Genomic DNA, 24615 nt, shown 5'->3' on the forward strand with positions numbered 1-24615 from the left:
TCCTCTCATCAACTGCTGTGGGAATCTGCTGCCCCCAAAGCTCTGGGCTCAGCCGTTAAGGGGCTGGAGCTTCACTGCTGCCTGCAGCCCTGGTGTGAGCATTGCAGTGTTCTACCCCAATGCAACCAGCCCCTTCCTCAGCCAGCGTCCTGAAGGCCACTTTTCCTGATAAAATGTTTCTCACTAGATGATAAAACATGGTTTTTCGGAAGCTTGAAGCCGTATGAGAACGTAATGTTATTATATTTTAGATCTGCGGCCTCCATAGACCTCCTCTAAGCGCTGGAGTTCATGGGGTTGCTGTCTTCTTTGAAGGCCTACAACATGGGCGTTTCACTCATTCACCAAATAAGCGTCATTGATCGTGCACTGTTTACAAGTCTAGGGGTCAGGGCGCAGGCTGTGCCTACAGCCAGTCCTGAGCTTGAGTATCTGCTACTGACTGGGGGTCCCTGGGTGGTTTCCCAGCCTCTCTGAGCCTCAGTTTCCTCATTGTGAAAAGGGGATAATGTAGGCACCCACTTCACAGGGCTGTTGAGAGGGTACAAGGAGGTAACAAGTGTAACAAACTTAATAGAGGAAGGAGCACCCAAGTTCTCAGTGCATGTCAAGTCATCCCTCCTCCCCTCCCTTTCCCCCTCCTTCTCCCTCCTCCTCCCCTCCCTCCTCTTCTCCCACTGCTCCTCTCCTCCCTCCCCCTTTCCCACTGCTCCTCCCCCTCTCTCCCTGTTATCCCACTGCCCCCCTTCCCTCCCCTTTCTCCCACTGCTCCTCCCCCTCCCTCCCCCTTCTCCCACTGCTCCTCCCCTCCCTCCCCCTTTCTCCCACTGCTCCTCCCCTCCCTCCTCTTCTCCCACTGCTCCTCCACTCCCTCCCTCTTTCCCACTGCTCCTCCCCCTCTCTCCGTTATCCCACTGTCCCCACTTTCCCTCCCCTTTCTCCCACTGCTCCTCCCCTTCCCTCCCCCTTCTCCCACTGCTCCTCCCCTCCCCCCTTTCTCCCACTGCTCCTCTCCTCCCCCTTTCTTCCACTGCTCCTCCCCCCTCCTGTTCTCCCACTGCTCCTCCCCCTCCCTCCCCCTTTCTCCCACTGCTCCTCCCCCTCCTCCTTCCTGTCTTCCTCCCACTCCCACCAGCTCAGATGGCACCAGGAGACTTTAGACCAGGATTTCTATGAAGAGATGAGGGTTTCTACTGGGGAGGAACTGGGAGCAATGCAAACACAGCCAGGGTCACTCACCAGGTTTGGGGATCAGGGGAGGAGGCCCCAGGGGACGTTGGCTGGAGGGGGTGTCATGAGGAGAAGGGGAGACTGGTGGAGGGACCTGGAGAGGGAGGTGCCCAGGCTGGCTCACACCACCCCTTGCATGGGGGTAAGGAGCAGCTTTCTAGAAATGTTGGCTGTAAAAATTTGTTCTCGGAAACAGTTTCCTTCACCAATTCACCCCGGTGGCCCAAGCAGTTAGTATTCTGGAAAAAACCACTCGAGCATGGTTTCCCCTTTTCTTTAGTTCACACTCTCTTCGGCTTCCACTACTGATTTTTCTGAGCGTGACAAATTTTTGGGAAGGATATAAAGGGGTTTAAAACAGATAATAAAGCAAATTACTTGTTTTTGTTAAGCGGCTTTTCCTGCTGGCTATCCGGTTTCCGGATTTCAGCTCTGCAGGGAGGATTTTCTTTTTCACCAGAGGGTTCTACCTCCTGGGGGAGGGCGGGGCCAGGCCCATTTACCTGGGAGTGGAACTTGGGAAACTGAGTTAACAGATTTGAGTTCTGTGACTTCTGGGGTCAGGACCCTCATCCCACTCTGCCAGGAGGGCTGGGGACTGGAAGTAATTTCTATCTGGGGCTGGAACCTGGGGTGCACAGTTTGGGGGTGGCACTAGGCTGGAGGGAGAGGGAGGGTCTGGTAAACCGTCAACAGAGTTTGGCTTTTGATCTGAGGGCCCTGGGAAGCTATTTCTAAACCTTAGACTGGGGAGAGACAGACCAGAGCTGGAGTTTTCCTATGGCGTGTTGTGTAGAGGTTTGGGAAGGGTAGCATAGTGGTCACTCTGAGATGATGAGGCTGGCATGGAGAGGAGTGGGTGGACCTGAGGACTGAGAGGTATGGGGGGGGAATCCAGGGTGGGCTCAGGTGTCCGTCCAGGCCACCAGGTGGCTGGAGATGCCCATCTTCACCTCTTAGCTGGTTTTGTTAACATTGGAGCATCCCGGCATTTGGCTCCAAGGCACCTGGACCAAGGGTGACCGGGCCTGCTGGACACACAGATCCACGTGAACTATGGCCTTGCCACCCTGTGTCCTCTCTGGGAGAGAGCTCCAGATTGGCTGCCACTCTTCAGCTGTCGTTATCCATGACAGCCACACATCTACACATCTCACCTTCCGTGGGCGGTTGGTTCCACTTCTAATGCATGGTCCCTTTGTTTGCTCAGGTACCTTGTCCTATTAATTGGAAAATAAGAGTTTGTCTGCCACTCTACCCACAGACCTGGGCAGGGGCGGTGGAGCTGCAGGAGCCAGGGCCACCTCCAAGAGTCTAAGGCCCATGTGGTTTGCAGAAGTGGGGCCGTGGGCTGCGGCTGCTCGTGGATGGAGCAGAACACTGGACCCCAGGTTCTCCTCCTGCCCCTCACTCCTCTCTGAGCCTCACCTGCCCGTCTGTGATGGAGGTGAACACCTGCCTGGGGGCCCCACCAGGGAGGGGCTGTGAAACCAGTTTGCATGCAGTAATTACGAGCATTGTATTCATCACACAACGCTGGGAGGGAAGAAGGTGTGGTGAGCTTGGGGAAGAGCTGGCGCTGGAAGGACTCTCAGCCCCTCGGGCGGAGTCCGGGGACTGAGCCCCAGGTCTTGTAAGCGGAAGGCGTGCGCACCTGTCCGCCTGATGTGTGAGGGTTCACTGAGGCGTTGCGCGGGCTAGCTGCAGATGCTGTCACAGCCAACTGCTGCGACCAGTGGTGTGAGCGTTAATGAAGAATTGATGCCCCAACCGGGCCACCGATTCCGAGGAGAAACGTTGGGCAACTTCCCCTCCTCAGAATCCCCGGGGAACGCCCTGTCCCAGGATGTGGGTGTCGGCTGCAGGGCTGCTCACAAAATTCAAGGGATACAATAGTACATCCCTGTATGTATATTACACTAAAAAAAATCTTTAAAAAGTGCGGGAGAGGCGGGCCCGCACCAGCCAACTTCTGGAGTTGAACGCTTTGGATCAGGAAGCGAGCGCAGCGCCCGGCCCCTTTAAGGCGTTCGGTTGGCCGAGGCCTTCTGCCCCTTGCCGCTCTCCGTAGCGCTCCTCAGAGAGGCCGGCTTTGTGCGTTGGCCCCGCCTCCGGGGCACCGCCCCCTCTCCTCGCGCACGCGCACTGGCAGGCGCCCCCCCCCCCACGCCGCTTGGCGCCCGCCGGACCTGCCGCCTCGTCGAGCTTGGCCCGCGCTGCCGCCCAGGTGGCGGCCGACGCGACGCCCGGCTCCCGGCCCCGCCGCTGCGGCCCAGAGGTAAGCGCCGGCCCGCGGGCCGCAGCGGGGTGGGTGGGCGCGACCCGGCTTCGCCCCCAAACCGTCTCCGGCCGCCGCACGTGTTCCCCGCCAGGCCGGCGCCCCGGGCCTCGGCCCCCGTGGCAGCTCCTTCCCGCGGACCCCAAACCGCCGCCGGCGGGCCCGGGCCCTCCTCGTGCAGACGCCCTCCGTGAGGGCCACCTTCCGCGCCTCCCCAGCCCCCAGCCCCCAGCCGGTGCCCCCTTCGCCCTCCTCCCGGCTCAGGCTCCCCGCCCGTCCCCGTTGCCCCATCTGGCGGCCCCGCCCTGGGTGTCCTGCCCCCCATCCCAGGGGTACCCCCCACACCCCCATTGATTGCAGGTGCCCCTCCCCGGCCCATGTCCCAGTCTCCCCGGAACTTCTCTCTCCGCAGCGGTCACATGACAAGACCAAAGCCCCAGGGGTTGGGACGCCCCTCCCAACCCCCAGCCAGCGTGCACATCGCCCCCTTCCCCTGCATTTCTTCAGAGAGACCCCAGGCCGGTCTGTCCCAGATGTGGTCCACGCAGACACTGGCTGAATGCAGACAGGGTTGAGCTCCCCTCTTCTGTAGACATGACCCCTGTTTTCCACCCACCCTGCCCCTGCTGATTACTCCTGAGCTGCCAGACCCCGTCTCCCCTAAGAGCCTAGAGCCCCGGGTTGGGGTCACTGTGGTGTGAGTCCACCCTCAGGAAGGGAGAAGCCACCGGCCCTCCTGTGGTGGAACCTCAGACCTGGAACCTGGTCTGGTCTTTGAAAGCCATTTGGGGATATTTTAAAAGATACCCCTTAACCACCTTTGCTGTGCAAGCCTTTACCCACCCAGGTCTTTTCACCAATTCTCTTAAAGAAATGTTGCTGTCCAGTTGATAACGACCCTATAGGACATGGTAGAACTGCCCCATAGGGTTTCCAAGGAGTGGCTGGTGGATTCGAGCTGCTCGCCTTGTGGTTAGCAGTCTGAGCTCTTAACCACTGCACCACCAGGGCTCCAATTCTCGTCAACAAACGTTTTAAAGCTTTGAATCGGCCGGTACTGCACTAGACCTTGCCTCTGAGCTTGGCCCCTAAGGAAGGCAGACAGGTAAGTGGGGAGCAGAAGTATGTCCAAGAGCTGAGGTAGCAGAGAGCTGTTCCTGCCACGACTGCTGCAGGACGGGCTGCCTGAGCTCACCTGGGCGTGTGCACAGAGAAATAGGTGGCCTCTGCGTTCCCACGTCTGGATGGAGCCCAGGAACCTGTGTTTTACCAGAGTCTAGGAAAGCGCTCAAGTTTGGGAGGCTCTGCCTTAGGTGTCAGGCTCACTGGGATCAAAGGCCTGTGGGTGCCTAGAGGGGCGGGAGCTCTGGAGGCAACGTCCAGGTTGCCCTCCGTGTGTGTATTCACCTTCTTGTACCCTGCCTTTTTATTGGTTTGGCCCCTAACCAGCTCCCTGTTCCCTCAAAATAATCCTTTCTCAAAATGTGACCACAGACCTGTCTAAGTGTCTGTGAAGAATGCAGCTGCGGGCGTAGACCCCACCCAGCAAAGCAGAGTCTTGGGGTGCTGAGTCAAGAAATCCATATTCTTAAAGGTCCTTCTGTGCATAGGGTTTTTTTTGCATGTTAATGTTGGAAGGCTGGGCTTGTGCTGGGTGGGGGGTAAGACCACCTACTTCAGCCTTTTGTTCCTCTTGGGCAGCCAATTGGCCGTAGTCACGCCCTGCCTCTAGGCCAGGCTGTTGATGCTAAAAGAACACTTCTGGCCCTTGAGCTGCCCTTTTGTGGAGCCTTTGGCACTGGTGTCCCACCTGGGGCAGGGGCACCAGCCACTTCTCAGCCCTGTGCTGTGACCTGGGCGTCCTTGGATGCATCTGCAGCAGGCTTCCCAGCAGAAGAGAGCTTCGTGCCCGTTGGCTTTGCCCAGTGGGTGTTCCTGGGTAAACTTTCTCCCCTTGGATGAAGCCTTTGGGACTTTGTCCTTTTTGATGGGTTCCATTTCGCCTGAAGCTTCAAGCTAGAAGGTACAGTGTGTGAACACACCAGGTGAATGGTAGTGCCGGCTTAGGGGGTTGAATGGCCAGTGACATTTGCAGGAAAGGCTTAGTGGCTCTCCTTTTTAACAGCGGTTTCCCTCATTTCTGGATAACCTGGTGTGGTTTCATGAGAGGTATCCAGTAACGGAGGAGCTCTGGTGGTGCAGTGGTTAGGGGCTTGGCTGCTAACCGAAAGTTAAGTGGTTCAAACCCACCAGCCACCCCCTAGGGTAAAGACGTGGCAGCTTGCTTCCTTAAAGGTTACAGCCTTGGAAACGCTACGGGGCAGCTCGGCTCTGTCCTCTGGGGTTGCTGTGAGTTGGAATCGACTCGTCTGCAACAGGTTTGATTTTGGTTTTATCCAGTAATGGAATGTGCTGCTGTGACAGGAGACTGATGGCTTACTGCACAGGTTTGGGGTGTTTCCCACTGTCGAGCGGACCCTGGCTGAGCTGCAGTCTCTTCCCTCCTCTGCAGTGAGTCTGGCTGCGGGGTCAGTGCCCAGCTTAGGCTCCTTGCAGCTCGCAGGGCAGGCCCTGGGTCACGCTTCAGCTGTGTGCTGAGTTTCCTCACCTGTTGGCGATCTGGAAGCAGCCTCGCGCCCGCAGCCTGTGCGGTGAGCCCGCGAGCCCACCCTGAGGTGCGGGAGCCCTGGGTGTGCTCACGCCTGCGTCCCCACTCAGGGTGCGTTTTAGGATCTGGATGAGTTGTCACCTTCCGCACCCTGGCGCTGAGTCCCCTGTCCTTTGGCACGTTAGTTTTCTGTCAGGAAACCTTTGGGTCTTTTTCTTAACGTATCAAGGGATCTTTGAAGAAAATTGCATTTTGTGTGGATCAAGCTGCCTTCCTGCCAACGTCTGGGTAACAAAATAGGCAGCCCCGTGCAGCATGGCGACTTTGATTACGGGAAGGGGTGAGGGCAGCGCTGTCTCGCCCAGCATCTGCAGAGCGTTAGTGTGGCCCGAGTCTACTAGTCAGGCTCCCCAGCTTGGAACAGGCTATTTGCTGCCAGGGTCAGTGTGGTGGCCAGGCATTTTTCGTCTTGGTCCTTTGTCCTGGATATTAGCTTTTAAAATGGTTTGTTCATTGGCCTAGGTTCCCCCCGATAGGCTTTGGTAAGCAGACGCCTCTTTCCAGCCTGACTCTTCTGCTCAGAGCTGTGCACCCCGTCCCCCTGCCTGGTGGGCTGCGGAGCCATGGCAACGGAGGAGAAGAAGCCGGAGACCGAAGCTGCCAGGGCACAGCCGACCCCTTCGTCGTCGGCCACTCAGAGCAAGGTGTGTGCAGAGCACTCCTTGGGGGGCTTCTGGGGGAGTATCTGTTTAAAGAGCCTTGGAATATTATTCACGCCCGTAAGTTTATTCTCCGTGCCCAGCTAGATAACGCTGTCAGGTTCTACTGCCTGAGCACGTGCCCGAGGGGTGCTTATGCGCCACAGTGGGTTCCCAAACCCATCACCCGGGCAGGAGCTTTATCAGCAATGTAGATGCTTGGTCCTGAGTGTAAGACTCTGAGAGTGAGACCCAGGAGACATCTTTCTGTGAGCCCCCCACCTGGCCCCAGAATCCCAGTGCCCAGCCAGGCCTGCGTGCCCCTCCTGTAGACGACAGGAAGCAAGCAGACCTTTCACCCAGGTAGTGAGGCTCAGATTTGCTTTGGGGAGGCTGGACTTCGGACGGGAGAGGGTGCTGAAGCAAGACCAGAGGTGTGGGGACTCCTTCGATACAGCAGCGTCCCGGTGACGTGACCAGTAGAAAATGGGGTAGTGTGGGGCCTTCAGGTGGCCTCAGACCTTTCTAGCGTGGATGGTGGAACCAGAGGACAGGTGGGGAAGGCAGGAGAAGTAGGTTTGTTTGTGGGGGGGTAGCGGCGTAGTGGTTAAAGCACTTGGCTGCTGACCGAAATGTTGGCAGTTCGAACCCACCAGCCACTGCACAAGACAAAGATGTGGCAGTCAGCTTCTGTAACGACTGCAGCCTTAGAAACCCTACGGGACAGCTCTACTCTGTCCATAGCATCAGTGTGAGTCGGAATTGACTCTGCCAGCACCCAGCAACAATGAGTTTGGACACATTCTAAGTTGAGTGGTGATATCCAGGTAGAGCTTTCCAGGGGCTCTGGGAATACGGATTTGGAAATGAGTCTGAGTTTGAATTAAAACTTTGGAAATCAGATCCAAGCCGGTAAGCCAGAGAGTCACTGAGTGGACGATCGTGTCGCGTTATGCAAACATTGATGTTGCCCATTTCTGATAGCCTACACCTGTCAAACCAAACTACGCTCTGAAGTTCACCTTGGCTGGCCACACAAAAGCCGTGTCCTCCGTGAAGTTCAGTCCCAATGGAGAATGGCTGGCCAGTTCCTGTGAGTACCCCTGCGCTCCTGCCAGCTGCTGGGAGGAGCAGGTTGAGCTGCCGACAAGCATTGGGGAGCGCCTGGACGGGTTTTTTTCCTGACCCTGTTGCTGGGTCACTTGAGCCAGCTGTGTGTCCCTCACTGTGACTGAAAGCGTTACCACCTGCTAAAGTAGAGCCTGCTGCTGCTCCTAAAGGGGGTGCGGGGGAGAGGGCACTGCAGCTGATGCCCCAAGGGCAGCAGGCTCGGTACTGTGTGTCCTGGACTTCTCAGCCTTCCTGACGTGGTGGTGCCCTGCGTGCTAGGCTCCAGGCCATTGGTGTTCCTCATGGGGCATGGTAGGGGGAAGGCCGTGAGTCTGGGCTCCCACGTACCAGCTGAGTGCTGCAGAGTGTATGACTTAGCTCCTTTTCGTTTCCTCCTTTCAGCTGCTGATAAACTCATTAAAATCTGGGGTGCTTATGATGGAAAATTTGAGAAAACCATATCTGGTCACAAACTGGTAGGTGTCCGCCCGTTTGGATTCAGGGCAGCACAAAGGTGGCTGTGGAATAGGGGAGCGCTAGGGGCCGGCGGGGACCGGGACTCCCTGAGGGTTGTGAGGTTAAGTTGGACTTTTTTGTAGTTATTTGCCTCTAGTCTTTTTTCTGGCAAATACTTTTTACCCCGCAAGTGTGTTTCTGCCAGTTTGGGGTCCGTTGGTGGCCCTCTGGGTGGTGGATGTTTGTCAGGCTTTCCTGACTGCAGGTCAGCTACCCGCTTGTCTCTAGATGGGTGTTTGGAATTCTGACCTTTGCTGGTTGAGCAGATTTTGTCATGTCAAGATGCTTGCCCTGCCTTTTTCCCCAAGGGTATATCAGATGTGGCCTGGTCGTCAGACTCCAACCTGCTCGTCTCTGCCTCAGACGACAAGACCTTAAAGATCTGGGACGTGAGCTCGGTAACCAGCACCTTTGTGTCCCCCCGTGGGGATGGTGGTTGGTGAAGGGGCACGGTGGGCAAGAGTTAGTTGAATTTGGGGACAGCAGTCCCTGGGAGGCCTGGCCTGTCAGATGTTTGCAGGGTGTTGCTGCAGGTTGGTGGAAGGCTGCCCATGGGTGAGGTTAGCCTGCTGCTGGCATTGGGGGAGAAACCCCGGGGGAGTGACTTAATCTAACACCGCCTTTTTAGGGGAAGTGTCTGAAAACCCTGAAGGGACACAGTAATTACGTCTTTTGCTGCAACTTCAACCCCCAGTCCAACCTCATCGTCTCCGGATCTGTAAGCGTGCTGCCTTTCCCGTGTGTGGGAGGTGACGTGGGGGGTGTGGCTCTCCACCCCAGCTGCCCTACAACACGGGGCTGGTCCGCGGGCTCCGGGCCGTTTCTGTGCTCCAGTTCACGGGTGATGGGGCTGGGGCAGGCCTCAGGAGCTGGAGATTCTGTCCTCTCCTCCCATTAGAATCATTTTAATCTGTGTCTTTCTTTTGTCCTCAGTTTGATGAAAGTGTGAGGATATGGGATGTGAAGACAGGGAAGTGCCTCAAGACGTTGCCTGCTCACTCGGACCCAGTTTCAGCCGTAAGTCCCTCCTCCCACTGTGAACGCTGCTTCTGTCCTCCTGAGTGCATACAGGGTGATGTGATAGGGTGAGGGTGCGGAGAGCTCCCATCCTGCCCAGGGGAGGAGGGGTGGGGAGCGCTTGTGAGGTGCCCGCGGTGAGCACAGGGGTCTTCAGTGCACTGGGGGGCAGGCGGTGGGTGGGCTTTCAGGGTGAGGGGGCATCCCCTGGCGACCAAGGGTAGCTGGACCTGGAGCCATGTGTTAGGCAGTGTGAATTGTGGATGATGGATGCAGGGTCGAGGGTGGTCCAGAGTTGTGGGAGAGCAGCCAGAAGGTGGGGCCAGGGAGTGTGCTGAACCCAAGGTTCCCAGCCCTGCCTTGTCACAGACGCCGTCCGCGTGTGTAAAAGCACAGTGGAGGGTCAAGCCACAGGATGAATTGCAAACTGCTCTATGGAAGGAGGTGGCTGGGGGGGTCTGTCGTTCGCGGTTTGCCTTCTGTTGTACAGAAGAGGGAAGCTGTAGAAGCGGGCTTGCTCCTTGTCCCCCAGCGGGCGTCCTTCTCACTTCCTAAAGTCGAGCAGGTGACGAGTTGAAGCATTCTTACCCTGGAAGGCTTTTTTCCTCCCCGGTGAGACCTTGTGCAAAGCCCTGATGCACCTGAGACTTGGGGTCCTGGTGGGAGCGTAGTCCGGGGAGCCCTGGGTCATGCACACCCCGTCACCTGTCTAGGCACCTCTGTTCCTGGGCTTGAGGAGGAGGCTGCCCCCAGAGCTTTGCTCCCAGGCCTGCCGTTGAGTGCCCGTGGGGTCAGCCAGAGTAGACCTGACTTCTGCCCAGCGAGCACATGGGAAGTAATCAGAAAAATGAGCTTGACTGGGGCCCTGTGAGCTGCCAGAAAGGGGAGTGCCATATGTGACAGGCCAGTGCAGCTGCGGGCACTCTGCGGAGCAGGTGGGGCTAGCAGAGTCCTTACAGAAGTAACGGGAGCTCATTAAAACCCGTGGGGGGCAAGTCAGTGTAGAAAGTAGAAGATAAGGCTCTCCTGAGCCCCACCCCAGGTCATCTGCTATCAGTGTGGGTCTTCCCTCTGCGGGTTCTGTTGTTTTTAGACATGTACTTGCCAACCTCTGTTGCTCCTGTTCTTCTCTTTAAATGACAGCAGCCCTGCACCATAAGGTTTCTGGGTAGCACAAACGGTTTGCATTCATTTGCTAATGTAAAAGTTGGCGGCTTAAACCCACCCAGGGGTACTGCAGAAGAAAGGCCTGGCAATCTCCCATTAAGATTACAGTCAAGAAAACTCTGTGGAGCACTTCTGCTCTAACACAAGGGGTCGCCATGAGTCAGAATTGAATGGAGGGCAGCTGACAATGACAGCTGCGTAGCTACCATCCTGCAGCTTTTTCCACTTCAGGGTGCCTGCTTTCCATGCCAGTACCTGTACCCTGGCCGCCCTCTGCCTGCGGTGTCTGGTCCGTGGTCTGGCCTGTCACAGGGAGTGACCCACTGCTGGATGCGTGTGTGCACTGTTCAGTTCTGCTCAGGGCTGTGCAGGGAACAGCCTTGATGGAGCCTCTGTGGACACCTGCGGGACAGTTTCCACAGGACAGGTTTTCAGGAGTGGGAGTGCTGGACGGCGCTTACATAACAGCTTTTTAACAGATTTTAGAGCTGGATGCACTGAGGTGCGTCAAAATACTTCTTGCTTCTCCGGTCCCCACCCCACCCCCCTGGTCTAGGCCTCTGTCAGCTCCTGCCAAGGCTCCTCCTGTGCTCACGTATAGCGAAGCCCTGCTCGGGCCACTTCCTCCTGCACCCGGGCTCCCTGCCGCAGCCGATGGGTCATTGTGTTCTCCGTGTATTCCCCTGGCCATTCCCTCCTCCGGCCTTTGCTTTTCTGTCTGCCAGGCCGGCCCCTTCCCTCCTTTCCTCCCCAGGGCTCTGCTCCAGCCCCGCTGCTGCCACCTCAGACGGCTCTCCTTGACTGTTGCGCTTGTTTGGGACCTGGCATCCCCTGTTCCTTAGTTCTTGGCAGGCCTTCCTCCGCTGTCTCTGCTCGCGGGTGTGCGGGTGGCCGTACCTCCACATGGTAGGTGCGCGTTGCACGGTCAGCCCTGGTTGGGTGGAGAAGCCATGCCACGGTTGCTGGTGGTTGTATTCAGACGTGGTTAGGAGGTTAGGTTATGGAGTTGGGCGTGTGAGTTTCTGGGACCTGTGACAACTCATCACAGTCTAGCATAGTGTCCTTGACAAGAGAGTCTATTTTGCAAATTCAAAAAAAGGAAGGAATGCCGCTGGATCCCTTGCTGTGAGTCAGAAAGAAAAGTGCTCCGAGAGGCTCGTGGACAGATGGTTGCAACTGAGAGGCTGGTGCTGTACGTGCGTCCTGTCGATACAGCTAGTAGACAGGACGACAGCGGTGACAGTATCTGCCAAGAGGGTCATCGGGGCCTGCTGTCCAGCCTGGTGGCCACTGGTCACTCACAGCAACGGAGCAGAGATGTGGCAGCTCCAAAGAGATGCGCTGTGAGTACGAAGCTCCTGGCGGTCTCCAAGACAGGGTGCAGCGGAAAGATGCGAGCAGCTTGTCGGTGATTTTTATATCGATCACATGTTGAAAGAATCGATTTTAAATGTATCGGTTTAAGTAAGATATGTTTAACTGATTTCGCCTTCTCTGACGCGGCTTCCGGAAAGTTAAAATGCCACGTGTGGCCTGTGGCGAGTGTGGACAGGCGTTCTCCAGGTGCGGTCCTGACGGGCAGCCTGGCCGGCATCACTTGGGAAGCGGCTGGGAAGGTGTTCTCAGGCCTGCCCACATCCGCTGCGCCAGAAACGCAGGTCGGGCCCGACGGTCTGTTTACGAAGCCATTCAGATGCCCCTGACGTATGTGGACTTGGCAGTGTCTGGAGACATTTTTGGTTGTCCTAATGGGGTGGGGGGTGGGGGTGTGCTGCTTTTGGCATCTAGTGAGTAGCAGCCAAGGGTGCTGCTAAATAGGACCGCTTCCCCAGCAAACATCCAGCCCAGAGTGTCAGGAGGCCTGAGGGGGTCGTGTCCCTGCTCTGGGCTGTAGAAGCAGGCACGGCTTCAGGCCCTCCCGAGTGATTCAAATAGGGCCTCGTGGTGGGGGTAATGTCACAGAGGAAACGTCACACACGGTGTGAAACAAGGCAGAGAGTTCAGAAAGATGTTCCTTTTTTGTAAAAAGGCCTATCTATCTTCAGTGGTCATGGCCCCTAGACCTTCTGTTGCCCCAGCACAGGAACCATTCCTGAAGTGGACATTTCCTGGACAGTGGGTTGGAGAGGGGTGCTGGTGAGGAGTGAGCTTCTTGGATCAGGTGGACACTTGAGACTATATTGGCATCTCCTGCCTGGAGGGGAGATGAGAGGGTGGAGGGGATTAGAAGCTGACAAAAAGAGAGAGTGGGGGGAGAGAGCAGACTGTCTCATTAGGGGGAGAGTAATTGGGAGTGTGTAGCAAGGTGTATATGGGTTTTTGTGTGAGGGACTGACTTGATTTGTAAACTTAACCCAGACAACCCAGTGCCGTCGAGTCGATTCCGACTCATAGCAACCCTATGGGACAGGGTGGAACTGCCCCATAGAGTTTCCAAGGAGTGCCTAAAGCACAATAAAAATTATTTAAAAAGAAAACAAAAAACAAAACAAAACAAAAGCCCAACAAAACAAACAAAAAAAGGCCTATCTTGAGTAAGATGCTCAGGATTCGAATTGATAGAAATTTATGATGAACTTGAACCCCTGACATTGGGGTTCTTATTATTCCTGCTATGATTCAGTTGGTAAAAAGAATAAAAAAGGAAAAGAAAAAGTAAAACAGGTTGTTGAGACCTGGACCATTGTCAGGTGGCAATTTCTATCAGGACGCGTACATGGCCTTGTACTCGTAGTGGGCAGAGCTAGGCATTCCGGTAAAATAAAGGATTTGGAAGTACCACAGGCCAGCTCCTAGGGACCAGTGGTAAATCGAGAATCTCCCCTTTTTCTGAGAGACGGGTTGTGGAGTGTCCCAAATCTCATCCTGTTCGGTCTGAGAGGCTCGAACCACCTTGATCTGGCTCGCCCGCTGAGGATAAACGGGCGAGAGGGTGCTGGGCCTGAAGAGTGGTGCTTTCTGTCTTTTCTTTTTAATGCTAAGTTGTGACAAGCCACGTTGACCTTGTCACTCAGTCATCCTACCCGTGACTGACAGACAAACTGGGAAGCCCCACCTCTCCTGGAGCTAGGTAGACCTCGACTGGCTCAGCCATTTTTGTTTCCATGGTAGATTTCATAGTTATGGAGTGATTTAAGGGTGGTCCTTGTGGCTTGGTCATCCATCAGAAAATAGCAGGTAACGCGATCACTTTAGCTGCTCTGCTCATGTGTCTGTTAGAATATTAGGAAGTCATTTGAACTCGGGGCAGAGGGTGGCTCTGTGGCTGCTCACGGAGGTTTTGGTGGGTATTCACCAAGAGCCACTTGGGGAGAAGCAGTACTGATGCTTTAAAAGTAAGTCACTTTCTTTCTTCCCACTTCTGATTTTTAGGTTCACTTCAACCGAGATGGATCCTTGATAGTTTCAAGTAGCTATGATGGCCTCTGGTAAGTGCGGTTTTCACTTCACTTTGTCAGCGGGTGTGTACGAAAGGTCGCCTTGTGTACGGCGGCCTCACCCTCAGGTCCAGGGAGTGCGGATGGTACACACAAACACAGTGCAGTTTCAGGTAATGGTAATGCACTGCAGAGTGACAGCAGGGTTGGGGTGACCTGGTCTGGGAGGATGGGCTCCGCAGGCCAAGTTCCATGTAGACACTGAAGTGCTTCACAGTCTCATGGACAGTGAGTGGTCGAGCCCCTGAGGCGAAGAGAAGCGTGCTGGGATTGAGGCCTCAGGGAGTGGGCTGTCCTCATGGACCACTGAGGACGCTGAGTCCTGAACAGTGGGTCAGCAGAGACCCCGAGACTGGGAAGGTGATCCCCGGAGGGACGTGGTCCTATTGAGGACTCCAAGTCCTGAACAGGGATCAGCAGAGACCCCGAGACAGGGAAGGTGAGGGGACGGAGGACGTGGTCTCAAGAAATAAATCTGTGTGTGGTACCCAGAAGGAGATGGTGCACCCAAGGCCACGAGCTGAGTTGATAACCTGGTAGAACTTCTCAAGTAACAGAAAGAGAAACTTGTCCACATTTAGCAAAAATCAAAAGGAGGAAATGGAATGACAAAGGACGTATGTAGAAGTAACAGGGACGAAGTAAAATGTAACATATTAGGTACTACAATAAATGACGGGTTGGATGAATTACCAACTTAAAGGCTGTCAGCGGATTAAAAAAAAGTCTTCTGATTGTTTCCAAGAAAAACGCCTGAAAGGAAACAATAAAGCTTTAAAAAGAAAGATGGGCAAATGATGTTAAGCAGACACAAAGTGAAAAGAAACTTTAATGGTTAGTGGCGTTCATAGGCAAAGCAGCCAACAGGACGGTTAGGTTGGTTGCCATTGAGTCAGTTCCTGGCTCATGGTGACGTGTGGGTGCGGAGTACAACTGCACACCACTGGGTTTTCAAGACTGACCTTTCAGAAGAAGATAGCCAGGTTTGTCTTCGGAGGCACCTCTGGGTGGGTTTGAACTGTCAGCCTTAATAGTAGTTGAGCAGTTAACCGTTTGCAGCACCCAGGGACTCCTGGGAATCAAAGCCCACTAAAGCTCTTCATGGCAGATGAGCGTAGTTCCGAAATCCCCTTCCTGGGCCTTCCAGTTGGCAGCCCAGACCAGCACCAGTGGCGGTCGCGTTGGCTCTGACTCATGGCGACCCCATGTGTGCAGAGTAGAATGGCTCCACAGGGTTTTCAAGGCTGTGACCTCTCAGAAGCAGATCGCTAGGTCTGTCTCTCTAGAACCGCCAACGTTTTGGCCAGTAGTCGAGTGCTTAACTGTTTGCGCCACCCAGGAACCCTAAACAGGACAGAGAGTGACATCATTTAATGAGCAAGGCAGAATTTATGAAGAAGATCTGAGAGTTAAAAGTTTAGGCATCACACAACGTAGCAGCCATAAAGAACATAAGAACTGGAAACATAAGGAGAACGTGAAAAAACCCGAGTGATTTTAATGTATTGCTTTTAGCCTTTGGCAGAGGATGGGTGCCAGCAGAGGCTGGCTGTTCACTGTGTGCGGAGCTCACTGCAGACCAGACAGGAGGTCTGCTTTCCTAAGAGCAGAGAACCGCCTTGGGGGAGCTTTTGGACTCGGCCCTAAAACCTTGCTAAAGACATTAGAAAAAGTAAAGCCAAGCACGTCGTAAAAAGTAGGAGGAAGGAATTTATAAAATTAAAAGTTGAATGAAATGAAAATGGGGATAATTAAAACAAGGTACTTTTTTACTAAGTCCAGTAAAGTTATTAAAACCTTTATAATTTAAAAAAAAGCAAAAATAAGATTAGAAATGAGAAAGGGGGCAGTGAAACCCAGGTTTAGGGAAGGACAGAAGCGTCCCCCTGGGCCACACACTCGGCCCCTAGAGGAGAAGGTAGTTCCCATTTCCGAGACCCACCCAAGAAGTGGGAACATGAATGGCCAGCCACCCTCAGAGGCTGGGAAGGTGGTGGTGGTGTGTGGTCAAGTCCGTTCCAACTCAGTGACCACGTGTGATGGGGTGGAACTGCCCCACTGCAGTTTCTAGGCTGGTGGGTTCCAGCCGCCAACTTTTTGGTTGGCAGCCGAGTGCTTAACTACTGCGCCACCAGGGCACTTTCCGAAAAATGGTTAAAGGTCTAAAGAGTGTTGTCCTATGATTTTATACCTGAAGTCTGACTGATGAACAAACTTTTAGGCCTTTTAAACGATTCCAGACCACAGAACCGGAGGGAGCTCCCCAGCTCACTTTATGAGTCTGTAGCATGGCTTCCTTAGCCAAACCTGGTTGCGAGTCCCAGAAGGAAAGCCGAAGAGGACAGTTTGACTTGGGAATGTTGGTGTCAAAGTTCCAAATAAAATACCAGCAGATGGAATCCAACGGTGCATCAGACCAAGTAGGCTTATTGAACAACGAAAGGATCATACCCTGTGCTGTCGTGTTGATTCCGACTCATAGCGACCCTACAGGACAGAGTAGAACTGCCCCATAAAGTTTCCAAGGAGCACCTGGCGAATTCGAACTGCCGACCCTTTGGTTAGCAGCCGTAGCACTTAACAACTACGCCGCCAGGGTTTCTGAAGGGATTATAGTAACATCATAATAAGCGTCAGGAAACCTACCAGTTTAATTAATCACAACCTCCCCTGGTGGTTTGTCGTCAGTAGAAGTGGGAAAGGCACTGGACCTGGTGAATTGTATGAGAATTGGAGCCCATCGTGGATGGTGTATTTGTATGTTCTTAAGTTTAACGAGCCACTGATGTGTGGAAACCCTGGTGGCTTAGCGGGTAAGTGGCTGCTAACCAAAAGGTCAGCAGTTCGAATCCACCAGGTGCTCCTTGGAAACTCTGAGGCAGTTCTCTGTCCTATACGGTCTCTGTGAGTTGAAATCGACTCGACGACAATGGGTTTGGTGTTTGGTTTGACGTGGTGCGTTATGGTTAATCCTCTAGTGGCCCTGTGATACGGGGGCTGGGTGGGCAAGCCTTGGAGGTAAAGCTGCATGAGAGATGTTGGCTCTTTCCGATTGGCAGATGACAGGTAGTGCCCGTCGTGGGTTGGGATGCACGGAGGTGGGGGGTGGGAACTGCGCTATGTCAGAATCTCCATGCCCTTCAACTCGCATCTGCACGACTGTGAATCCCTCCTGTAGACGTATCTACTGCTATGCGGTGGTCTGTTTCCCAAAACACGGGGTTTGTACTGGCCAAACCCACAGAGAAAGAGACTGGCCAGTGGGTGCATCTGGGGCCCCACACCAGAGCGAGCTGTGCTCTGGATGGGTTGGCTGGCTGTGGGACTGGTCGGGTGTCCAGAAACTGCATATGGTGCTCTGTGTTTTGAAACTGAAATCCACTCCTGGGTCCGCGTGCCTGGTGTGTGAGCGTGGGGGGGCTCGGGCACCCTTCACCTTGGCAAAGGAGGGTGGGCAGGGCCTTGTCATCTGTTTCACCAGCCATGGTAAATGTCTAGTCTCAGAAGGGCTGTGCAGAAGCCTCCGTGCCTGTGTCTGGGTGTGCTGCGAGTGGCGTGTTCACGCCTGTACTCAGTGCCACATCTGTGCTGGGAATAGATAAGTGAAGTATCAAATGAAAAATTGCACATGTTAGTCCTCAGACTTACGTTTGATTAATAACTATAGAACTCATCTAGCTGCTGAAGTAACTTGATTTTTTTAACAGATTGTTTGATTTTCCCTTTCAGTCGGATCTGGGACACAGCCTCAGGCCAGTGCTTGAAGACGCTGATAGGTGAGTGGCCTGGGTTTGCTCCAGAATCCTCGTTTCCTGTAGGTGGGGGTCCGCTCAGGTTTCTCTTCTGAGGGCCCCTCCTGCTTGTTTCCCATCCGCGTTCTTCGGTGATTTTTCCAGAAGCCGCCCTGTCTTCATGGGGTAATCTTGCATGAGCTAATTCTCTCTCCTAGACTGCCTCTTTGTAGGAACCTTCTATTTTAACCTGGCCACTTCCACCCTGCCAGCTGCCCCTCCCTACCATTCATTACCTCAGTTCCTCTCTGGGAATTCCGTCTGCCCTGACTTCTCTTCCCCTCTGGCCTGTTTGGGGGTGAGTGGCCTGTTGTCCGTGTCTCCCCTCCTCTCCTGTTAGGCTTCAGTAGCCTGCCCCTTTCTGTGAGGCGAGTCTTCCGTGATCCTCTGCCTGCACTGGGCAGACCCTCGCTGTCCCTCCCTGGCTTTGGGGGCTCTGCCACCATGCTCGCAGACACGACTGAGTCCCTGCTCTGCCGGCCCCTGGGAGTGTCTGGTAAATAGTACAGGTTCATGCCCCTTAAGGGTGTGCTATCTGCAGGGTGCCCTGGAGGTGGACGTGGTGCCCTGCAGCCTTAAAAGGTACCTGGGACACGAGAGGAGACGTGCTTGGGTGGGGAGCGGGGAGAGGCTGGCTAGCAAGGGCATGTTGGAGGGGGAGAGACCACCCCGGCCTGCCTGTGGTGGGGTGGGTGATGGCCGACCCCAGCTCTTGCCCTGCAGGCCTGGAAGCTCTTGGTAGGCAGTGGGGAGGGAGCTGTGGAAGGCTGTGTGTGGTGAAAGCTGACCGCAGAGTGCCAGCCTGGAGAGTGGACAGGCGTGTTAGGGGCAGAATGTAAAGTAGGGGAGGGGGCTGCAGCCTCCTAGGCTGTACACCACTTACCCACCTTGGGGAGGGGCTGGCAGTGCAGCCTTCACTGTGACCACCTAGGCGGTACACCACTTACCTGCCTTGGGGAGGGGCTGGCGGTGCAGCCTGCACTGTGACCACCTAGGCGGTACACCACTTACCCACCTTGGGGAGGGGCTGGCGGTGCAGCCTTGTCCACTTGGCTTTCTTCCCTAGCAGATGTGGCTGCTGATGGGCCATCCTTCTGACCTACATCCTTACTTCCCACAGCAGAACCCTACTGTAGTGATCTTGGTGTCTTTGCCCAAAAGGCCCTGTACGGTGACCTCTGCCCGGTGGGGCAGTGTCTCCTTAGTGCTGAGGTACCTGCACAGGGGTACCGTGGCGGCGGCCAGCACTTCTCCAGGTGTTGCTCAGCACTGCTCATCTTAGCCCCTGTGATCCTCACTACTCCATGGGCAGGCAGGGCTATCCTTATCTTAGAGGGAGGAAACCAAGGCACAGAGAGGTTAAGTAGCTGCCCAGGAACATACAGCAGCAGGCGCTGGGCTGAGGTCTGGTTGGACTCGTGTTCTGGCCACCTTGCTTGCCCGCTGGGTGTTGTGTGGGTTTGAGATGGAAATGCATGGCCTCCCAGTCTGGGGTGGACGGGCTCAGGCTGGGTATGCTGAGGATCTTGTGAGCCCCGTGAGGTGTCAGCTTGAGGGATGGGGAGGCCAGGGTCACGTGGTTAGCGGCTTTCCTATCCGCTCTAGTGTGTTAGTGTTAGTACTCTCTAAGCTCCATCGAGACGAGAGAGCTGAGGCAGTGCCAGCAGTGCTGTGCTGGTCGTTTGGGGTATATGTACCAGGTAGCACTTCACCTCGTCTGCCCTCCTGGCATCGGCCCCGGCAGGAGGATCAGTGTGAGCTTACTTCTCGTGCTTTCGCAGCGCTGGTGGCCGGCCTGAGGGAGCAGAGGCCCCTGGAGCCAGGCAGCGAGGCCAGGCCTCCCGGCTGTGGTAATGCGTGTGCCACTCTCCCTCCAAGCTTGGAACATGGTGTGCAGACCCCCAGGGGCTCCCTGGGCTGCAGGACAGCCTGGTCTGCCGCCTGCTCCCCACGCACCCCCTGCTCCCCCACCCAGGGTGTGTGCTCTGCCGGCTGCCCTCCTCACCTAGGCGAGGGGTTGCTCCCCCCATGGCAGGGGTCCCAGCATGAGCAAGAGCTGGGGGTTCTGGCCTCTGCTGGCGGTTCTCAAGTGCCGGCTCTTCTCGCCTTGGATGAGCATGGCTGACGGGTCACTTCACTGTCATGGTGGTGCTCACGGCATTCCCAGGATCGCCTGGGGTTAAGCTTTTGGACCCAGAGCATCTGAAGCAGAGATGTGGGATGGTATCGTAACGGTTGGCTCCAGAGGGAGTTTTAACAACTTTTGCTGTAGTAACTACGTCACAGGAAAATACCTGAAATTTACTCGCCCATGTCTTTTTTTTCCTTAGTGGTGACAGTGTTCTTAGTTTGGTTTCATATTTGTAAAAGTGAGCTGAGGGTGCAGCCGAGGTGCCAGGATGGTCTTGGTGGGGCTTTAACTCACCTCAGGCCCATTGTTCCTAAAGCCTCAGCTCAGAGGGGAGGTTATGGGATGCCCCCACTGGGATCCTGCCAGGCCAGCCCAGCTGTCACATGGTGCCGGGTGTCGGGTGAAGGAGGGCATGTGTGCGAGGGTCTGGTGGGACACTGGGCAGTTTTGTGCTCACACGGTCTGTCCCACCTGGCTGCCGCGCGTGTCAGCTCTGCCCTCGTCTTCACTCAGATGATGACAACCCCCCGGTGTCCTTTGTGAAATTCTCTCCGAATGGCAAGTACATCCTGGCTGCTACGCTGGACAAGTGAGTGCTTTGCCCCTGCAGGGCAGGTGGGTCACCTCATTCAGGGGTATCCATCCCCTGCCAGAGGCAAACTCCTTCACGTGACTGAAGGCTGCTTTAGACAGAGGGCGTGGCCCAGACACCTCTGTTCTGGCTTCTAAAAGGTAGATGGCAGGCTGAAGGAGGGCTGCTGCCTCTGATGGAGCCTTGTGTCAAGACCAGCGCCTCGCTGAGGGCCTGGGTGACCCAGCCAGCCTCCCCACGCCCTAGGCTGAGCCTTGCTGCGGGAGGACTGGGCTGGACGGGGCAACCCTGGGTCACCTTCTGGTTCTGACCTTGGAGCACCTTGGTTTTACCCAGCACATGTCCTTAGGGCAGTCAGTTAAACCCTGTTTCCCTGCATACATACTCTGGCTGCCTCTGCGTGTGGCTGGCCCGCAGGTGGCGCCGCCAAGAGCTGCGCCTGGTCAGCCCTGCGTAGGAGTGAATTCCTGCCCCTAAACAGAGCACACAACACAGACACCATGAGCACCTAACGTGAGGATGAGCATTGGCTGGAACCCGTCCGGGTGGTCCTGGAGCTGTCACACCCCTTGGTAGTGGGAATGAGGCCAGCCACTTGGCTTTAGGGAAGGAACACCAGCAGCCCCTTTAGAAGGTCTGTCGTTAAACTTTGGATCACAGATATTTGGTGTTTTCCCAAGGTTACTGGCCTTTGTGAACTTGGTGCTCGTGATGTCTGTGTTGTGTGTACCGTTTTGGGGGCCGATACCTCATGGCTCTGCTCCCAAAGCTTGTGGATGGGCCGTGCTGGGCAGCAGCAGAGTTTGGGCGCAGGGACAGGTGAGGCAGCTCCGGGAGAGCCGTGGACATGGTGGGTAATTCATGCCTTCTCTCTGCCCTGCAGCACGCTGAAACTCTGGGACTACAGCAAGGGGAAGGTGAGCATCTGGGGACGCTGCAGCACCAGCCACGTGCTCGCTGCGTGTTTGTGCTTAAGTTCCTGGCTCTCAGGCTCTTGCTGGCGGCAGGGCTGGGCGGGGGGATAAACAGCAAGAGGGTCTCAGAGCCCAGAGCCGTCTTCCTGGAACTGGTCTGCTGCAGATTTCTTCAAGACTTGGCTTTTAGAACACCTGTAAGAGCCAAGTTCCATCAGCATTGAAATACCTGTGCCAAGCACTGGGGGCTACGCAGCGTGCCAGGGCCCCGTGCTCCGTACAGAGCCTGCCACCTTTGCCTTTCAGTGCCTGAAGACATACACCGGTCACAAGAATGAGAAATACTGCATATTTGCGAACTTTTCAGTTACTGGTGGCAAGGTAAGTCTCCTCCCTGGGAGGTTTCTCGGCCTCCCGAGGAAACCCCTCTCTTACAGGTTGGCTTTACATTCTTGGTGACCCATAGAGCAGAGGTGTGTTTTCTGGCTTTGAAGCAAAGGGTCGCACAAAACTACGCTAAGTGTCGGAGACACTTGCTTTCAGTACCTCGGGGTCTGCCTCTGGGTCCCCCTGGCCCCCATTCACAGAACAGGGCATCTGTCACGAGGATGTGCTGTAGGGAGCCGCCTCTGCCTCGCCGCTAGTCGGCGCAGTGGGCGTGGAGGGTACACGGCTAGGTTGGGGATGATGAGACCTCAGACGCTGGCCGGCGAGGAGGGGAAGCTTTGTGTTACTGATTTCTGCGGAGGAGCTACGGGAAGGAGGTGTGCGGGAGGGGGGGCGTGTATGAAATGACACCATCCCTGCCTTGGCCCGGCTGCTGCCTCACCTCCTCTCTCCTTGTCATTAACCAGTGGATCGTGTCCGGTTCTGAAGATAACCTGGTTTACATCTGGAATCTCCAGACGAAAGAGATTGTACAGAAGTTACAAGGCCACACAGGTGAGCTGGGGCCTGTTGTGCGGGTGCGTGCCACTCACACGGGGTGTTTCTGGAAAGAGCGGTGAAGAAGCGGGCACCTCTGTTGCGTGCCCCTGCCTCCACCTCTTCCTCCGGTGCTGGAGGGAACGGATCCTGCTTTGGAAGCTACAGGGAAGCGGTGCTGTTCAGGGTCTGGGTGCTGAATGCAACCCCACGGTGCCCAGCTTTAAGGCCCTTGCTTCCCATCCACCCAGCATCCGGCCCTTCCCTTCCCGTGCCCTATGGCTCCTTACAGGCTGCAGCCCCTTGCTCTGCCCCCTGCCTCCTTGTCCTGGGCCTGGCTCCCCTGGGGGCTTCCTGTCCCCCGAGGGGCTGGTGTTTCATGCTGCTGCCACAGTGCTACTTGGGAGGTTCCTGAACACCCGGGGTACCCCTGTGCCCCTTGCCCACCGAGACTGGCAAACAGGTTGTAGGGCCCTTTGAGAACTTGATGAAAGTCCTGGAAAGTGCTAGACTCTCCTAAACAAAGCAGCTCCCCACGTGGCTCCTGGGGTCTACACTCTATTTGGCCCTATTTCCCGACAGTCTCCCCACACCACTTCCTGCTCCTGGAAAGCCTGCTCACACCCCACTGCTCCCTGTCATCCACCCGCCCCGCCCTGCCGTGTGGCGGGCATGCAGGGGACAGGTGGGGTCTGGGGCTCCATTCACTTAGAGCTGGAGACGGTCACCTGGGCTTGCCCCAGGTACCTGCTTACTAGAGTGGCTGTCGTCACAAAGGCGGGGTTGCCCTCACTTGGCAGAGGCAGCTCCCCCGGCGCTCTGGGGGCCATGGGCAAAGCTGCCCTGCAATCCATGGAAGAGGTGCCTCACCGACAGCTCAGAACCCCAGAGAAGCCCAGTGTGACCCCTGGACAGGGCCATGCCCCCATGCTCCCTCCCGGGCTCACCATCCCTGAGGCAGTGTTGGGGGAGGCTCCTGGTCTTCTCCGGGGCTGGCCTGGAGCAGGTGTCGCGGCCCCCATCCTGCGAGGAGGCACATGGTCCGCCCTCCTGTGTGTGCTCTGCCTCGTGGCTCCGTGTGGCAGACACAGTGAAAAGCCATGAGGGTCAGTGGTCCGGGGCCACCCCTCAGGGAGCCTTCCTGACTGCCCCTTTATTTTTCAGATGTTGTGATCTCAACGGCGTGTCACCCAACAGAGAACATCATCGCATCAGCTGCGTTAGAAAACGACAAAACGATTAAACTGTGGAAGAGTGACTGTTAAGCCCTTTTGATACACGTGATAGACTATCAGGAAGTTGACCCGGTTTGACCAGAAACGTGGATTTCGAGACGTGGCTCCCTGGGCTTGGCGTGGGGGCCTGGGAAGGGGCTGGCTCCGAGCCTCCTTGCTGAGGGGAAAGTGCACACCACCGGGAAGTTCTAAAAGTGGCTGGTGACACTTCTCGCCAGTTCTTCCAGCGCTGTCGGGAAGAGTTCCCAGTCACACTGTGTTTCAACAGAGTCAACAGAAGTCTTTAGTTTTTTGTTGAAAGAGGGTGAAGTTCAATTTATCACGAGTTCTGTTTCTCCAGTAAAACGTTCTATGCCTTTTCTGATACCTTCCTACCCAGTGCGGACGCTGTGACAGGCACACCGTGGGCTTGGCGGCTCCCTGCCCTGTTTCCCTGGCCTCTCCCGGCCCTGAGCCTCGGCAGAGCCGCGTCTGCTGTCTGTTGGGTAGGCAGACCGTGACGGCACAGACCCCCACGCTCTCGGTGTTCGCCGGTTTCTGCCTGTAGTGGTTCCCAGTGTATTTTGATGTCTTTCTGGAAAACACAGGACACTGTAAAGTTATTTTCCTGTAAAAAACGTTTTGTGTTCCGGAAGTTGGCAGTTGACGTTGGTTACCGCTTGGTGTTGGCACCCCACTGTCCCTGTGTCTCCCCAGTGCTCGCACAGCTCGCAGCGCCACAAGCTGCCACAGGAGGTGGGGCCTTGTGTGCACCTGCGCCAGCTGAGGCCCACGGAGACCAGTCTCCAGCTGGCCGTTATAAAGTCTCACAATTGGCAGGAAGCTAAGTAAACTTTCCCCCCAAAGACAGATGCCAGGGAAGGAGCACCTTCCTCTGCTCTGACTGCCCAGGTGCGAGAGCGCAGGACGGACCCCGTAGGCCGGTGGTGTGGGGAGTGTTGGGGCTCCACGTGGGAGGTGGCGTGGA

At 55.7% G+C, this 24615-nt stretch overlaps 1 protein-coding gene across 3 annotated transcripts; it reads left to right on the forward strand.

Annotated features, from left to right (window-relative positions):
• The first annotated feature begins 3403 nt into the window (after positions 1-3403).
• Positions 3404-23689, forward strand: WDR5 (WD repeat domain 5). Of its 3 annotated transcripts, none has more exons than XM_064290627.1 (14): positions 3404-3508; positions 6639-6820; positions 7799-7907; positions 8327-8400; positions 8749-8838; positions 9069-9158; positions 9374-9457; positions 13997-14052; positions 17791-17837; positions 20497-20572; positions 21459-21492; positions 21796-21870; positions 22344-22431; positions 23578-23689. In XM_064290627.1, exons 2-14 carry the CDS (start codon positions 6740-6742, stop codon positions 23676-23678), a joined length of 1005 nt encoding a protein of 334 aa, XP_064146697.1. In that variant the 5' UTR covers positions 3404-3508; positions 6639-6739; the 3' UTR covers positions 23679-23689. The 3 variants fall into 3 exon arrangements, with proteins under 3 accessions (XP_064146697.1, XP_003423046.1, XP_064146698.1); XM_003422998.4 differs by lacking the exon at positions 3404-3508 and adding an exon at positions 3852-6227; XM_064290628.1 differs by lacking the exon at positions 3404-3508 and having other exon boundaries at positions 6250-6820.
• The last annotated feature ends 926 nt before the right edge of the window (positions 23690-24615 follow it).

This window comes from Loxodonta africana, chromosome 9 (assembly GCF_030014295.1).
Source record: "Loxodonta africana isolate mLoxAfr1 chromosome 9, mLoxAfr1.hap2, whole genome shotgun sequence".
NCBI classification, from domain to species: domain Eukaryota; kingdom Metazoa; phylum Chordata; class Mammalia; order Proboscidea; family Elephantidae; genus Loxodonta; species Loxodonta africana.

Excerpts from the sequence above, each read along its gene's own strand:
- WDR5 (XM_064290627.1), top strand. The coding sequence starts at position 6,740 with ATGGCAACGGAGGAGAAGAAGCCGGAGACCGAAGCTGCCAGGGCACAG. Across the intron at positions 9,458-13,996 it reads ACTCGGACCCAGTTTCAGCC|GTTCACTTCAACCGAGATGG; the intron begins GTAAGTCCCTCC and ends TCTGATTTTTAG. Across the intron at positions 20,573-21,458 it reads CTGGCTGCTACGCTGGACAA|CACGCTGAAACTCTGGGACT; the intron begins GTGAGTGCTTTG and ends TCTGCCCTGCAG.